Below are 17,268 nucleotides of genomic sequence, written 5' to 3' on the forward strand. Positions count from 1 at the left end.
AGTTGCCTTATTAACGATTTTCATGGCTAGATTATATTTTTGGTTGTTTTTCAGTGCATAAATACAAATCATGCTAAATAAACTTTCTGCAAGTTCTTTAGGTAGAACCCAGGTATATTTTCAGCCCGCAACAGAAACATCAGGTCGATGTCATGTTTCTGTATGTGTTGTACTGTGGAAAGTGTGGGAATGTTGTTCATCTTTGGGCAATCGCAAAAGTTACAGAATAAGAAAAGGCAATGAGACAAAACATGTTTTCGCATTTGGTGTAAGCTCAGCTTTGTTTTGGTTTGCAACTATCAATGTATATGTTATTGTGCTAAGGAACCCGGGACCCATATCTCTTTTTCTGAAAGAAACAGACATCCAATTATGGGAAAATGGAACCTGTATAAAAGTCAGATGTTGTTTTTATCTGGTGTGCAGTGTGGGGAGCAGTATCTTGAGAGAGTTGTTGCTACCGCTCTGCACCTCATATATGAAATAAAGCATTTTTTGGATGTATACCGCACTAACTCCGTGTTGAGTTTTTCAGGTCTTTAAGAGCAATCGCACATCGAAATCTGGATTTTAACAGTACCAAACGTCTTTGTTATCAGTGTTTGAGGCTTATCTGGTGGGATAAACTTTAAAGTGGTGTGAATGAAAGAACGAATGATGAAAATCAACTAATCAATCAATCAAATGCTGTACCTCCTTTCCCTCAGTCCACAAAGCTTGTAATTGCAAGAAATAACTTTGCAGGCTATTTAACAAATGGGTTACAGTAACATAAAATATTGAACTAATCAATCATAATGCTGAAGAATGCTAAAGATGAAAAGTTCTATAAACAGCTTTTGGAATGGCAGATCTCCTGCCTCTGTAGTTTCCCATGTACAGTTAAGTTGTAGTTAAATGCATGATGCTGTCTTTCACATTTTATCATTTTGATAAACTTAACATATCCCCGATAGGAAATAGAAATATTGCTGATAAGTAAATCTCTTGTTTTTCTGGGAATTGCATTGGCTGTGAACAGATCTGAAGAGGAAATTGGCCTTGGCAATGTTCTTCCTTATGTTTAGTCCCTCTTCGGTATGTTTGGAATATTCGTCCTGACTATGAACTCAAAGTCCTGATGTGGTGGCTTGAACCCACAGCCTTCTGACTCAGAGGTGAAAATAAGAACAATCCTTGCACTTGATATCGTGCATTATCACGTCTTCTAGACATCTCAAAGCGCTTCACAAAATATACTGTAAAATGAATTGACTGTATGTTTTGTGGGCAAAACATTTGACTCCGGTGGTAGTCAATAAAAACAGGAACATAAAATAAACAAATGTCTTATTCACTGCCTGAATAACTATTGAAGAAATATTATTTAGGCAAAAGAATCACTACCATCCTAGCCATTATCATTGCTGCACACGGTGCTTCTTTTGCGCTGTGATTAAATCAGAGGATCTTAAAACATTCCAGATTCTTTCTTCAATAACAGATGGCAAATCAATAGCAAAGTTGCCCAAACACATGGCCACAAATGAGTAACAGCTCAACTCGTTTTTTAATTCTATGTAATCACACTGAATAATCATTTGAGATAGATTTAAATTGAAAAATATTCCTTATCCTTCATGCTAATTAATAACACTGAAAATATTTCCTGCTGGATTCTTTACTGCAAAAATCTCACAAAAGTCATGAAAAAAATCTTTATGCAGCATTTCAAATCACACTGCCAATTGTCCACAAAATGCTTTCTCATTAAATATTCAGAAGGTGCATTTCTTTTGAAATTACCAGAGAGAACTTGGTTTATCACCTGATAATGTGACACATCGAATGGCTGTTTAAGTGAATTTCTGAACATACGTTATAGTGGGACAGTGAAAGCCACAATCACACTGACAGTTTACTGTGCCACTGTCTAACTGATGTGCGGAGGTGTTAAAATGATCAAAATCTCTCTTTTTCTTCCTTTTTCCAGACAGGATGCTCATTTTTTTTAAAAAAACACAGACATTGATGGTGAATCATACTGTGTCAATGATCTTTGAAGATCCCTTGTCTTCCCTTTTCATCAATTTACAAAAAAAGGCTTTTGTTAATTTTAGAGGAAGATGCTATTAGACGTCAGAGTACTGGAAGGTTTGAAAAATTACTCTCTCTCTATATATATATATACATACACACACACACATAATAAATACTAAAATAACCTGATGCAGTTTTTGGGAAAAAAGTTTTTTTATAAACATTCCTATGATAATATTAAAACCCTTTTCCACAACACAATGGTCTAGGGACATTTTGCATCAAGTAATTCATTGGAAATTCCAGTATGGCAAATAAAAAATAAATCTGAATGCGTATACTTGAAGTAAGAGAAATGTGCAAGGAATCCAATCTTGGTGACCAGATATTTTCCATTTGCTCAGTCTCATTTGTTTTACATCATCTAATGTTCTCTATTCTATTGCTGTTTTTTAATTCCTGCCTATCGAGGTGTTGTTATACAATCTCATTGTAAGAGCTAACTTCTTTAGTCAGGGTGGATGCTCTTTTTGAGAAACGTCCGTGAGACGCAGAAGCAATAATTTTCTGTTTCCCTTCCAGAAACATAATATAACGTTTACACAAGGCCTTTTTCATGTCACAAGGAAGTCTCAAAGCATTCAACATTGCCAGTGGGTAAGGAGACCCGCAAGCCTTCCACTCAGCTCGGGAGGGGCTTCCTGACAGACTGCCACGATTTGAGTTGCGGGGAGTGGAAATAATGACGCCCGTTGTGGGCAAAACGTGGCAGTGACTTGCGCACAGCAACGTCCCACAAACAGCAATGGAGGGAGTGACCGATTTTAATTGGGGGATTTGTTGGTCAGGAGACCAGGAGAAACTCCCTTCTCTTTTCAAATAGTACCACGGGATCTTCAATGTCCACTTTTAATGTCCAGATGGGACCTCAGTTTAATATTTTATCCGAAGGAAGGCACCTCCGACAATGCAACACCCACCACCCCCAGCACTGCATTTGTGTGTCAGCCATTAAACAAGGTCGTATCTGCCAGTTGCGATGGACACTGAAGATCCTATGCCAAAATTCAAAAAGGGATGGAAGTTTCTCCTGGTGTCCAACAATTCCCCCCTAGATAAAATTGGTCATTCACTTCATGGCTGTTTTTGGGACATCCTTGTGCAAAAATTGGCTGCCTCGCTCATCTACAAAATACACAGTCACAACACTACAATAAATCTTGTTTCATTGATAAGGTGTTATATAAAACGCAAGGAGTATTTATTTGATTTACTTTGCAGTAAATAATAAGAACTTTTCATGTAAAAAGATAACTTTGGACAACATTAAAATCTATAACAACTAGATCTGGAAGCAAAGCAAGACTGCCAATACAATTTGCCAATTGTGAAATAAAATCGTGAACAGGTTATATAATTAAGCACTCTGGGATGCTATCCCGCGTGAAGGGCGCTATATGAATGCAAGTTGTTGTTAAGGGCAGAATAACCCATTAATGAATGTATAGAGTGGTCTGACCTAAATTTACAGCAAAGGAGAATGTTATTGGGAAAACATCACATCTGCATTGATTTATTTCCTTATTATACAACTGCTTAATTCTATAGGCGTACTTACATCATGTATACTGTACTGTGATAAAAATAGACTGCATAAACAAGATTGTATTTAAGTCATCATCTGAAAAGTGAACAAAAGCAATTCAATCAATGGTTCTGCAGCTGAATCTTCACTTTGTTTTCCTGTGAATTGTGGTTCATCTTTACTTCAACTCCCACTGGGCTCCCTAAATGAAGCAGTCTCAGGGCAATGCACTCTCATTATATCATAAAAAGAACATTTGTTTAATACCCATAGCAATGAGGAATGACTGATCCATAAAATATATTGGTGAAAACAAAAACACGTAAAAACTGGGGGCGTTGTCCAATAAAACTGGAAACAGTTTGACAAAAGTAAATTAGATCCAGCAACACCATAGCTTTAATTATTTTTTTTGGGGGGAAAAAAATGAAGTCACACATCAGAAAAATGGGGAACCTTTTTCCAGAAATCTGTTTATAAACAATCATATCATAGAATTATACAGCGCAGAAGGAGGCCATTCGGCGCATCGTGTCTGTACCGGCTCTTTTAAAAGAGCTATCCAAATGAAGAATAGAATCAAGGCAACCTTCTGTGGTCGTCTCAATAGTCCAGTTCCTGAGACAGGACACTGCTGATTAACAGCACAACCTGGCTCATCGGCAGGACTTGGAAGGACAGACCTGTCACTGGAGACAGGGACACACCCCACTCAGCTCCTGTTAACTCTGCAAGTCAAATGGATCGAGTGTTCCTAGCTGGACAAGCAGCAGAAAAGCTTGCCAGACAGGGCTTTCAATGGTGCACTATGTGGCTTTTGCGGGTTAAACTCCAGCAGTACCCCAAAGCACACTCTGGAGTCCCCAAGCCTTGGCCATCGCCAATCTGACCTAATTACCTTCCAGAATTAGATAAGTAAGATTGGACCCTCCAGAGAGAGAGTGCATTCCATTCCAATAAATATCTCTGGAATTTCCATGTGTAGGTGAGATGGAGGTGAGTTTTGTTTGGATACTGTTGTTAAGCATGGTGATGGGTTCCACGTTGGTCAGACACCCGGCTGACCACCCCCCACCACCACCCAAAAAAAAAATCCAAGAACTGCAGTGCTGCATCATAATTCATAAAATCCCAATTACTGCTTAATGTAATAGGGTGCAATCGCTGATCAGCACTACTGCATCAATTATTCCTCGGCACAAAAAGATAACAAGCTCTTATCAGTACATCAAAACACCAGCTCGTGAACAGCAAGCCAATATGTCCAAAAGGGCACAGCACACAGGAAATGACATCAGTGGGGACCTGATGACCTGATGATCAGTCGTTTGGGCTTCCTGCTCACGGGCTTGGATTTTGAAGTGATGATGGAGCCCGGGGAGGGGGGTAGCATTTCAGAATTTTATGGGAACATAAAAAATCAGGCTCCAGACACCAATTGTACTGTTGTATAAGCAAACCTAAGTTATAATAAAATGCATTATAATCTGGTTCGATTGCATACTGACCCTAACAGCAATGAAAAAATATGGAAAAGACTAGGATAATAATAGAACAAAATGGAAACAACTAATAAGAATAAGTTTTGGGAAAATAGCGGCTTAATCATCTAATTTGGCAAATCTCAAACTTATTGCCAAACAATATTTTTTACATTCTCGGAAAAGCTTTTTAGATTCATTTACTGTTGGTCTTGTACTTTCATTTCTTAACTGTAAAGGTATGTAAATGTAACTTAATTGTTAGATTAAATTATTTGTGTTTCTTGTACGTATATTTATTCACTTTCAAATGTACCTCTTGGCCATATTTGCCAGGACACCAATAGTTAAAAATAACTGCAAAAGAAAGTCCACAGAAGGGAACATGTGGAAATTGGGCCATTTGCATACCTGCAATTCGTCATGGAAGCATTGCTATATTCCTATAATTTCTATTTTCCTGTGAAAAGTAAGGGATATATAGGATATCCCCTTAATACGTAAAAGGCAATTAAGAAAGAGTCAATGAAATACGAGCAGGAAGAATAAAGAAATCTGGGAAGTTAACTTGGGGTGAGTGTTTTCCTTTATTGGGGTGAGAATAAAGGAATTATGTGATTCACCAATGTTGTGGATTGAGAATCATTGCATGGTGTCGGAAGTAAAACTTAATTTGGAATGGAACTGACTACGAGATTCAATATGGACTTTAATGGTTAATTCTACAAACAGCTTTACAAATAGAAAAGATCTGTGAGAAATGTGAATTTGTACATCCTTTTTTAAGGAGGTGTCTCAGCAGAAGGGAATGAGTTCTACGTTTGTCAATGATATGGGCATTATGTAAGACAATGCAGAAATAGTAAAACAGAACCTGAGTGGAACTATGGTAGAGAAATGCAAAGGAAAATGCATGGGTGAAGAATAACGGGAAGGGTTTATGACTGGAGAATTGGATTGTTGTGCGCTGAGAATAAAGGAGTTATCCTGTTATATCCTGTATATAACGGGTGAACTGACTGGAATAGATATTAGGCTACATGAGTGGTACAAGGCATTGTTTTCCAAAAAGAAAACACTTCAAGGTTAGTAATGATCCAAAGACTTTTAGCTTAGCAACAAGATCCATTACACTCATGCATACTGCAGCAGTTAGTTTCCTGAAAGCTGCACAAGTTGTCTCCCAGAACATCTACCAGAATCATGCAGTGCATAAGAAGTGAAAGTCACAAAGGAGTGGCAGAACTTTTCATGGGTTTATACTTGCAGGCAGCCTTCAGAATATCCAGTTTCCTAAACCACTTCAGTATACAAGTACCTCATGCAGTGATAAACTGGGAGGTGTAATGCATTTGATTTCCCTAACCACAGATTGATTGTACTTGGCTGTATTAAATGGATAGGTAATGGTCAGGTTTTCAATACATGTACAACAATTATCTCCTCACCAGCCATCTAATTCTACTCAAATTTGCCGTAAAAGCGCCTGAGGCAGAAAGTCTAAGATAGAATGAAGAAATCATAACATAAGAGTCAAGCACTTGGGTCATAGTATGGATGTCATTAAAAAATAGTTCATCATCTACCCGGAGTGGAACCCCTTCCTGTTGTCAAGAGCAATTTCAATTTCATGCAGTGAAGGCTCTTGCGTTTCTACATGAGTGAAATCAATTACCTCTGGGACGTTTTGGAAAAACAAGTAAATTCTTGAAATGTCCTTGGAGTTGCTCAGAGGTCACAGAAAAGCATCCAACATGGCTGTTACCTGACTGTTGATAAATCTGAAAAATCCACAATTTAAAACTTGAATGAATCTGTGGCATAAACATGTTGTGGTTACTTTCACTATTACTGGCAAATTAATAATAATGAACTGATCTCATAGATCTAACCACAACAAAATCTATAATTTCCATATTTAAGTGAAATTACTGACACAGTAGGCTTCACAATGCTCATTCTAGCTAGAATCATTTGGCCTATCATGGTTGAGGATAGGTCTGCACCTCTAAGCCTCAAACATAAGCAAAAGAAGCTGGACAACCATATCTTCTGAAATCATGGAGCCAGTCAAACCAAGGATACCTTGTTTGCTCTCCACCCTTACAAGGAATTGGCTAACGGGTAGAAAACAGAGAGTAGGGATAAACGGGTCATTCTCGAATTGGCAGGATGTGACTAGTGGAGTGCCACAAGGATCAGTGCTTGGGCCTCAGCTATTTACCATTTACATCAATGATCTAGACGAGGACATTGAATGTAACGTATCTAAATTCGCAGATGACACTAAACTAGGTGGGAGAGTAAGCTCCGAGGATGATGCAAAAGATTGCAATGGGATATAGATAGGCTAGGGGAGTGGGCGAGTAGGTGGCAGATGGAATTTAATGTGGGGAAGTGTGAAATTATTCACCTAGGTGAAAAAATAGAAAAACAGATTATTTTCTAGGGAGGGAGAGATTAGATAGTGTTAGTGTGCAGAGGGATTTGGGTGTCCTTGTACACCAGTCTCAAAAAGTTGGTTTGCAGGTGCAGCAAGCAACTAAGAAGGCGAACGGCATGTTAGCATTCATTGCAAAAGGTTTAGAGTACAAGAGTAGGGAAGTCTTGGTGCAACTGTATAGGGCATTGGTGAGACCGCACCTAGAGTACTGTGTGCAGTTTTGGTCTCCTTTTAGAACAGAGTTGAGGAAACATTTCTTCACTCAGAGGGTAGTGAATTTATGGAATTCACTATCCCAGAAGACTGTAGATGCTCAGTCCTTGAACATCTTCAAGGCTGAGACTGATAGATTTTTAAAAAACAGAGTGATTAGGGGATATGGGGATAGTGTAGGTAATTAGAGTTAGGTCTGAAGATCAGCCATGATCTTATCGAATGGCGGGGCAGGCTCGAGGGGCCGAATGGCCTACTCCTGCTCCTAATTCTTATGTTCTTATGTTCTTATGAATTGAACCCAGAACTACTTTCAATGTTCAAGTGTGTGAGCTATCCACAGTATTAATATTCCCAACTGCAATATTCAATATGACCAGAAAGCTTCTTTAGGTTTGTTGCTGTCTCCTGGATATATCCTCTGTTTCCTTTGTTACCTCTTTCGTTCCATCCATAACATGATAGCACTCCTTGAGGTCATTGTGTTCTATGTAATGGACCATTGAATTACTCGTTTACTTTTATATGGCTTTTCCTCCATTAGCAAAAGCCTCCAGCTGGTGTTAACTGATATAATAGTTTGTTCCAACCAAAAGAGGAAAACAGGACATAAAGCACAGTTTGCTCCAAAATTCCCAATAAGCATATTAACAGCCAAATATTGCGTTCTGAGCAAAATCATAGCTCCAGGGAAACCTTGAGATTGTATTTTAATACATTGTAAACACTGGCACATAACAAACTGGAATTAGGTTGGATTGTAATGACAAAGATTGTGTTTGGTTGCTTTTTCATTCATTTTGTGCAGCTGTAAAGGTGAACAAGGCTATATTGAAGAAGAACCAGTAAATTATTTGTGATATGAATGTGCATAAAATTGTAATATTTTCCAAAATTAAATGAAGCAAAAAAAATTGCATTACAAAAGTAAACTAAATGTGCGTGCACAAGTACAATTTTAAGCTGTTACATAGTTTTAAAAAACACAGGTTGCAGCAGAACCTGCAATTTATTGAGTACTAATCATTTGTACATCTAAATATAGATCCTGGTTACATTTTAAGTAATTAAAATACAGGTGATTGGAGGAAATCCTTTCATGAAGGATTTATACCATCTAAACTGAAATTCAGTGCTGTTATAGTACATCAGCGCCTTGGAACGTCCTCCCAGCGTGAAAGGTGCTATACAAATGTAATTTTGTTGTTGTTGTTGAATGCATGGTATGTCCAATTCAAAGAAATACACAAGTTATTAGTCAATTCAAAAATGTTTGCAATCTAATTAACCGTCAACAGTGCTTATGAGCATCAAATTGCTTGAGGTTCACAGGAACAGTGCTTTCTGATTCTTGGCACAGGCTCTTCCTATCGCTGTGAAGCAGAACTCACCTAGTATAGGATTGTTCACCCACTCATATGGAATGTGAGCTCAGATTATACTGTAGAGACACAGTTAGTTTTAATCTTACTGATGTGTTGTTGCAACAGTAATCAATACACTTTAGCCGGCTATGCTGGTACTGGCTGGGGTCTAGTGCATTCTGATTGGTACAAATAAAAATAGCAATTTTGTTTGTTTATTTACTTCTTCAGGAGACTCTGCAGAGTGTGACCTCAGAAATGTTCATATCTACTTTTCTGCAAGAATTTGATGCCCAGATTGAAGACCTGGAAAATTTGAAGAACATCTTCAAATACCATGAGAAGAATGGTGTGGGGGGTCTGTAAAACAAAAGTACAATTGTATCTTGTAATTGAGTCGTGGAGTCCTGTAGCTCAGTGGTTAGAACACTCGCTTTGCAAGCGAGAGACCTCGGTTCAATTCCAGGCAGGGCGAAACCTTGGGCAAGTTTCCTTACTCCACACGCCTAATAATAATCCCTCCAAAACCAAAAACAATAATAAATTGGCCATTTTCAATCTACGACTGTTTGTGGGACATTGCTATGCGCAATTAGCTGCCGCGTTCACCCACAAATATGCAGTCAATTCACTTTACAGTGTCTTCTGTGAAGCGCTTTGGGACATCCTCCCGACGTGAAAAGCGCTATATCAAATGCAAGGATTATTATTATTATTATATTCCCTTGATAAAACATAATTTTAAAAAGTGCTATTTTTAGCAATTGCAGTGTCCAAGACTCCACTGACATGGCACTTGTATAGAGAACTGCTGATGACAGCACAGCTTCATCGGCCGGACTTGGAGGGGAAGACCAGTCACTGGGGGCAGGGAATCCTCCTGTTAAGCCTGCAAGCCAAAATCCTAACGATTAGGGTGGCCCTAGCTGGATAAGCACCGGGAAAGCTTGCCAGAGGGTGCTATCAACCACAAGTTAAACGCTTTTAGTTGGTTCGACTCCAGCAGCACTCCAACGACATTCTGGGGTCCCCAAGCCTTGGTTCTTGCCAAACAGCGCCTAATACTTTCCGGAATTAGGTAAGCAGCATGTGTCCCTCCATGGAAAGAGTGCACATTCTATTCCAAAAATCTCTCTCTGAAATGTCCACGTGTAGGTGGAATGCTTAGAATTCTCAGTTTGGTTTGGATACTCTTAAACATAGTGATGGGTTTCTGCATGTGTCAGACACCAGGCTGACCCCCAAAAAAGAGTGGATATGTGACGGACACGGGATATTTTACCAAAGTTAAACATATACGAGATAGAAAGGTGATACACATACTAAATATCATTTTCCCTTCAAGGAAATCAATTTCCAAGTCCTTCTCTACAGAAGTTCTAGTGAACTGCATAACTTTCATGACAAACAAAGCCAGTTTTAATAATCATTGGTAACAGTGACCCATGTAAAATGGATTCAAAATATCTTAATAGTTAGATTTTATTGTGGAGTAATGACTTACTTGTTGCTTCCATTAAGAAATGAGTTGTAGACAAGATCACATATATCTAATGAATAAATGTTAGCAAAACATTATAAGTAATCTAATCAAGGAGTTTCAGTTTGCATTAGAAATATGGCTTGAACATCATCTAATTCTTGAGATTGCATTATACCTTTTAACTCCCTCTAAATGATGTCTATGGGAATTAAGCATTTCTGTCCATGGCAATACAAGTGTCATCACAAATGTCCTAATGTATAGAATGAAATAGCACACAATCAGGCCAGAATCCAGCTAATAGTGGGGCAGACTGGTGCACTGATTGTGAAAGTGGTCCTCTGATTTTGACTTTATGTTACAATTTTGAATAAGAGTTTATCAGCACTTCAGCATATGAATTAGATGTAAAGTTTACTGGTTTCAAGCCCCAGGACAGGCTAGATTAATTAATTATGAGCTCAATACTGAGTAATATATATTACAAATTAATTTTTAATCCTAGGAGTGCCACAAAGAATTCTACAACAAAAAATCCAACAAAATTCAATCAAACGTCTAATTAGGAATCATGTGTACTACCACCAATGTAGTTTACTGCATTCGCTGCTCACGATGTGTCTCCTCTACATTGGGGAGACGAAATGCAGATTGGGTGACCGATTTGCCGAATACCTCCGTTCTGTCCGCAAGCACAACCCTGACCTTCTAGTCTCTTGCTATTTCAACTCGCACTCTGACCTCTCCATCCATGGTCTCCTACGCTGTTCCAATGAGCCACAGCGCAAGCTCGAGGAACAGCACCTCATTTATCTGCTAGGGACCTTACAGCCCTCTGGCCTCAATATTGATTTCAACAGTTCCAGACCATAACAGCTTACTTTCCCCCTCCCTCTCTTCTATGACCATAACCACATCATCTGGGTCCCAGACACACCTTTTCTCTCTCTGCTCTGCCTGTTTTGTTGCAATTTCCCCTTCCCCCCACCTTTGTTTTGCATTATTAATACCTCGTTTCCCCTGTTTTGTTGTAATCCCCCCATCACCACCTTTGTTTTGCATCATTAACACCAGTTCTGACGAAACGTTGTGGACCCGAAATGTTGACTCACTTTCCTTTCTCCATAGATGCTGCCTGACCTGCTGAGTGGTCCCAGCCACTTCTGTTTTTGTTTCTAATTACGAATACCTACGTTGAACTCAAGACTGTCATTTAGTTTTGAAGTCAACCCTATCACTTGACCATCTATAGTACAGACTATTTAGGTACCAATCTGAGATAGATTCCACGATAAATATATTACAAGTTTCAAGTGATGCTCCAGAGGTGTGGCCTACAACCGGCATGTGCTTGAATCGAAAACCCTCTCAAGATGATTAACTTTTAAAAGAGTTTATCAAATCATTAGTTTCTAGTTATTTCAAATGAGTGATTGGTTAAACTGACTGAAATAATTAAGCACTCTCTCGTGCACCTCCTTGATATGTTGTGGCTGGATAATCATTGGCATCTTAGACTGAGTGGGGAGGCTCTGTTCATAGAATCATAGAATTATACAGCACGGAAGGAGGCCATTGGGCCCATCGTGTCTGTGCCAGCATTGAACAGACCCTGGTTCATTGTCAGCTACTACTTCTTGATTTGCACCAGGTTTCTCTGAATCATAAATATGCATTGGACTACAATTAGAGTACCATGTGCATCTGTGGATACCAGACTTTTTTCAAGGCTTTGAAAAAGGGTACGGAGATTCACAAGGATGTTACTTTAGCAGAATTGAGAAGGTTTAATTGTGAGGAGAGACTAGAGAAACTGAAGTCATTTTCACAAGAAGAGAGACGAGAGGAAGCCTAATAATTTGATACTCTGCCTTTGTGTCATAAATTCATAGAATATTACAGCACAAAATTCCAACATGAATCTCAAACCCAAAAACCTCTGGCTCAAAGGCAAGAGTGTTACCAACTGAGCATGGACGACAAAAAAAAAACCTAACAGAGGTGTTAAATTATGAATAGTTGATATATTTTGCTATTCTAATTACTAACTGTAGTTTACACATGATTTATGAACAGCATACACAATAGCAATCCCCTGTGGAATATTCCTCGACACTGCCTTCCTGAAAAAAGCCTTGCCCATTTATTACTGTTTGATTGCAATTCCCAAGCAATCTTCAAACTGACAAGTTTATTGGTCATTAATTTCACAATCTTTAATATTCTTCCTCTAAACTTCCTCATAGATCAAATCAATTAACTTGCTAGCATCTACGTTATCTATTAGCACGTAACAAAATCTGGATTATGTTTCCTTTCTATCAAAACAAAACTGATTGTTGTTAAACATAGTAATAATAATCCTTGCATTTGTTATAGCGCCTTATCACATCTTCGAGACATCCAAAAGCGCTTCACAGAATATACTGCAAAGTATACAATGATCTGATAATTGATTCAAAGTTACTTTTTTTTATAATATTTCAATATTTTAGTTGCAGCTAGATTAATCATATCATATAATACAAGATATGTCAAGACTATTGGGAAGTACTGAGCAAGTGCTGATGTTTGGCAGAGCCATCTGTAGAAGTAAGGTGTTCTACCAAGGCTAACTCAAATTGATGCTAAAGATCCTGTAGTAACATTTCAAGGAGCAAGAAATTCCAAGATAATACTCCTTGTTCATCCAAAATTCGGATTAATTGGTTACCTGTCCTTTGTAATATTTATTAATTTGGTCAGCCAGGTGTCTGAAACTTGTGGAAACCCATCACATTGCTTAACTGTATCCAAACCAAACATAGTTCCATGCAACCCACCTACACTTTACACTTTACAGTGTGTTCTGTGAAGCGCTTTGGGATGTCCTCCCGATGTGAAAAGCGCTATATCAAATGCAAGGATTATTATTATTATTATTATTATCATTATTATTATTATTACACTTGGAAATTACAGAGATGTTTACTGCTTTGCACAATTGGCTGCCGCCGCCTTTCACCCACAAAGTATTCTTTCCCTATCGCGACACACCCTGATTATCTAATTTCAAAGAGTATTAGGCATAAGTTAGCCAGAACCAAGGCTTGGGGACCCTGGAATGTGCATTGCTGGAGTCAAACCAAGCAAAACATCATAGCTGGCAAGTGTTCCTGCTGCTTGTCCTGCTGGGCACTGCGTGGGAGGATTTCCTGCCCCCAGTGACTGGTCTGCCCTTCCAAGTCATCTTGGTCTGCCCAACCAATGCCATCAGCAGTGGTTTGGAGTACTGCAGACCTGCCTGGCTCAAGAACTGGACTACCAAGACCACCGCAGAGGGTGGGCTTGATTCTGACATTCCACTACCAAATGTGTTCCACTGAACTGGCTCCAAGGAGACCTTGTGTATCCCTCCCACCTCGAGTATAGTCACTAGCATGAGACATTGCTGGTGGAGATGAGATGTGTTTGCCAACATGACAACAATCATTGTACAGTACTTCAAAGCAACTCATTATGTGACAATTGTGTGAACATCTTTACGTGTAAAATGTAAGCATTCTTATTATTACCAGATGCATTTCTTTGATTTTAAAATTACACTTGAAGATAGAAATTTTGTTCCAGAAAGATGTCTTCTTTACTTAATTTTAAACCTCTAAGGAGATCTTGTTGAATTAGCAGCGAACGGATCCGTCAAATGGAAACCGATTTGTCAATAGCCAAGAGGCAAACATTACTAAAGCTGTTCATCAAGTCTCACCTTTAGATACATAAGCATCAGTTACACTCCTTTCTCGATTGATGCAAGGGGCACTTAAATAGCCAGAGTATGACATTGTATCCTTAGAAAAAAACATATTTTGAATGGTTTATCCAAGCGGTTTAAATAATTTTAAAAAATACTGGATTTGTACATATCATATGGCAGATTAATGTACAACTTTAGGGAGAAAAAAGTAATCAAGAATATATTTGATTGCCATAAATAAATGCACTTTGTTGTTTAAATGAAATATCCAGTTTGCTTTCGGCGGCTTTTTTTTTTACGAAAATTGATCCAGTTGCTAACCGATGTTCCAATTGATAAGGCGACAATTAGTATAGCAAGTTTACAAGCACATTGAGCAGCCTGGCAAGGCACGCGTTAGCACTTAGGACATTACACAAATTACTGGCAAGGTCATGACAGCATGTACTTGACCAAAACAATAATAATTCTACAATTCAGCCATGCCTGTGTATTTCTGATTGCACCCAAAGCATTTTGTTTTGACACCAAACACTGCTCAGGTAAGTCAAAGAGCTGTTGGCAACGAGGAACACACAAAGTGTGTGACGCCAAAGATGTCAGTGAGATGCCACAGACCGCAAAACCGCAAATAAAATACTGTGATGATATGAATTTCAAACCAACCGTGGATTAAGGGCAAGATGTTCAGTACAGGTATGATGATGGTGATGATGATGATGATGAGGGATACCTCTCTTGCTTTTTAAAATTGCATCCAAGTAAACTACAGGAGTGTGGGGTTATTTTGCAGTGGTGCCCATGAACCGTGTGCGTTGCTGAAGCCCAGAGCCACAGGTACACAACGCAAACGCCTTGCAATGACTTTTGTGGTTCAGGGTTTCTGGGGTCTGTCTCCTTTCACATAAAGCGGCGTAACTTTCGTGGAAAGGCACAAGAAAAAACCGAACAGCAAAACAACAAAAAGAAGGGAGTCGGACGAGGCAGTGAGATGCACAGATGCACAGACTGTGCCCACTTTGCGCACTGGCAAATTGTTTCAACACACAACGCGCAACGCAACGCACAACACGAATAAAAAGAAGGCGACGAGTTTGGAAGGTGATGTGGAGATCCCTCTCCCGAAGGCAACTCCCAGTGGTGTAACCCCCGACTCCAATGTCGCGACATCGCAGAGAAAAGCGTCCGCAAAGCAAAGAAGTTTCGCAAAGACGCGAAACCGAGTCGCGTTTCCATTCAGAAAATGGGGGGTGTGGGGGGGGGGGGGGGGGGGGGGGGGGGTGTGTTGGCAAAAAACAAATACCCCAACAAAATTGTTTTATTTAACGATTAAATAAATGAATAAATCCACAGATACATAAATGCATATATAGTACGTTATATGTTATTATATTAAATAACTATATATCACATATTAGCTAAAACAACTATGTATTATGCATTATATTATATTATATTATATTATATTATATTATATTATATTATATAAAGTAACTTACCTATCATCAGTTTGCCATCCTTGATCCCCGAGAAGCAAGTCCCGAAATCTGTATCTGGGAGGTAGAGGAGGCACTTCGTTCTCCAAGTCAACCATTCTCTGCGATGATCAGGACAACTTGTCCGCATCCGACCAGAGGATCAGTCAGTCCTCCACAACCTTTCCGTCTTTCTGTGAGGAGGAGGAGGTGGTGGTGATGGAGAGGAGGAGATGATGGAGAGGAGGAGGTGGTAGAGGAGGAGGAGGTGATGGAGAGGAGGAGGAGGTGGAGGAGGAGTGGTGGAGAGGAAGAGGAGGTAATGGAGGAGGAGGTGGTGGAGGAGGAAGAGGAGGAGGAGGAGGTGATGGAGAAGAGGACGAGGCGATGGAGAGGAGGAGGAGGTGATGGAGAGAAGGAAGAGGTGATGGAGAGGAGGAGGTGATGGAGAGGAGGAGGAGGTGATGGAGAGGAGGAGGTGATGGAGAGGAGGAGGTGGTGGAGAGGAGGAGGAGGTAATGGAGAGGAGGAGGAGGAGGTGATGGAGAGGAGGAGGAGGTGGAGGAGGAGGAGGTGATGGAGAGGAGGAGGTGGTGGAGAGGAGGAGGAGGTGATGGAGAGGAGGAGGTGGAGGAGGAGGAGGAGGTGATGGAGAGGAGGAGGAGGTGATGGAGAGGAGGAGGTGGAGGAGGTGATAGAGGAGGAGGAGGTGGAGGAAGAGGTGGAGCTGGAGGAGGAGGTGATGGAGAGGAGGAGGAGGAGGTGATGGAGAGGAGGAGGAGGAGGTGGTGGAGAGGAGGAGGAGGTGGTGGAGAGGAGGAGGAGGAGGTGATGGAGAGGAGGAGGAGGTGGTGGAGAGGAGGAGGAGGAGGTGATGGAGAGGAGGAGGAGGTGGTGGAGAGGAGGAGGAGGGGGTGATGGAGAGGAGGAGGAGGAGGTGGTGGAGAGGAGGAGGAGGGGTGGAGAGGAGGAGGAGGGAGGAGGAGGAGGAGGTGTGGAGAGGAGGAGGAGGGGGTGATGGAGAGGAGGAGGAGGGGTGATGGAGAGGAGGAGGGGGGTGATGGAGAGGAGGAGGAGGAGGTGGTGGAGAGGAGGAGGAGGAGGTGGAGAGGAGGAGGAGGAGGAGGTGGAGTTTCTGGGGTGTGTTTTTTTGTGTTATTGTTACAAACAGCAGCGACGGCAACAACGAAAAAATATGCACATGTGCAATGTGGTCCCACTTTAAGCGACAGGGAGGGGAGGGGAGGGGGGCTGGAGGGAGGGAGGGAGGAGGATGGAGGGAGGGGGGCAGGGAGGAGGAGGGAGGGGGGGATGGAGGGAGGGGGAGGCGGAGGGAGGGGGGGATGGAGGGAAGGAGGCGGAGGGAGGGGGGGAGGGAGGAGGAGGGAGGGAGAGAAGGAGGAGGAGGGAGGGAGAGAGGGAGGCGGAGGGAGGGGAGAGAGGGAGGAGGAGGGAGGCGGAGGGAGGGAGGG

General features: G+C 40.7%; 1 protein-coding gene across 1 annotated transcript in view; it reads right to left on the bottom strand.

Moving 5' to 3' along the window:
- kcnt2 (potassium channel, subfamily T, member 2) overlaps positions 1–16,011 on the bottom strand; it is a 134,342-nt gene extending 118,331 nt beyond the window's left edge. Inside the window, exon 1 of the mRNA XM_007895673.2 lies at positions 15,821–16,011. Within this exon, the coding sequence (XP_007893864.1) occupies positions 15,821–15,915 (95 nt within the window). The 5' untranslated portion in view covers positions 15,916–16,011. The remainder of the gene's footprint in view (positions 1–15,820) is intronic.
- Positions 16,012–17,268: the final 1,257 nt, after the last annotated feature.

The sequence above is a fragment of the Callorhinchus milii genome, unplaced genomic scaffold (genome assembly GCF_018977255.1).
Source record: "Callorhinchus milii isolate IMCB2004 unplaced genomic scaffold, IMCB_Cmil_1.0 Scaffold5, whole genome shotgun sequence".
In the NCBI taxonomy this organism is placed as follows: Eukaryota; Metazoa; Chordata; class Chondrichthyes; order Chimaeriformes; family Callorhinchidae; genus Callorhinchus; species Callorhinchus milii.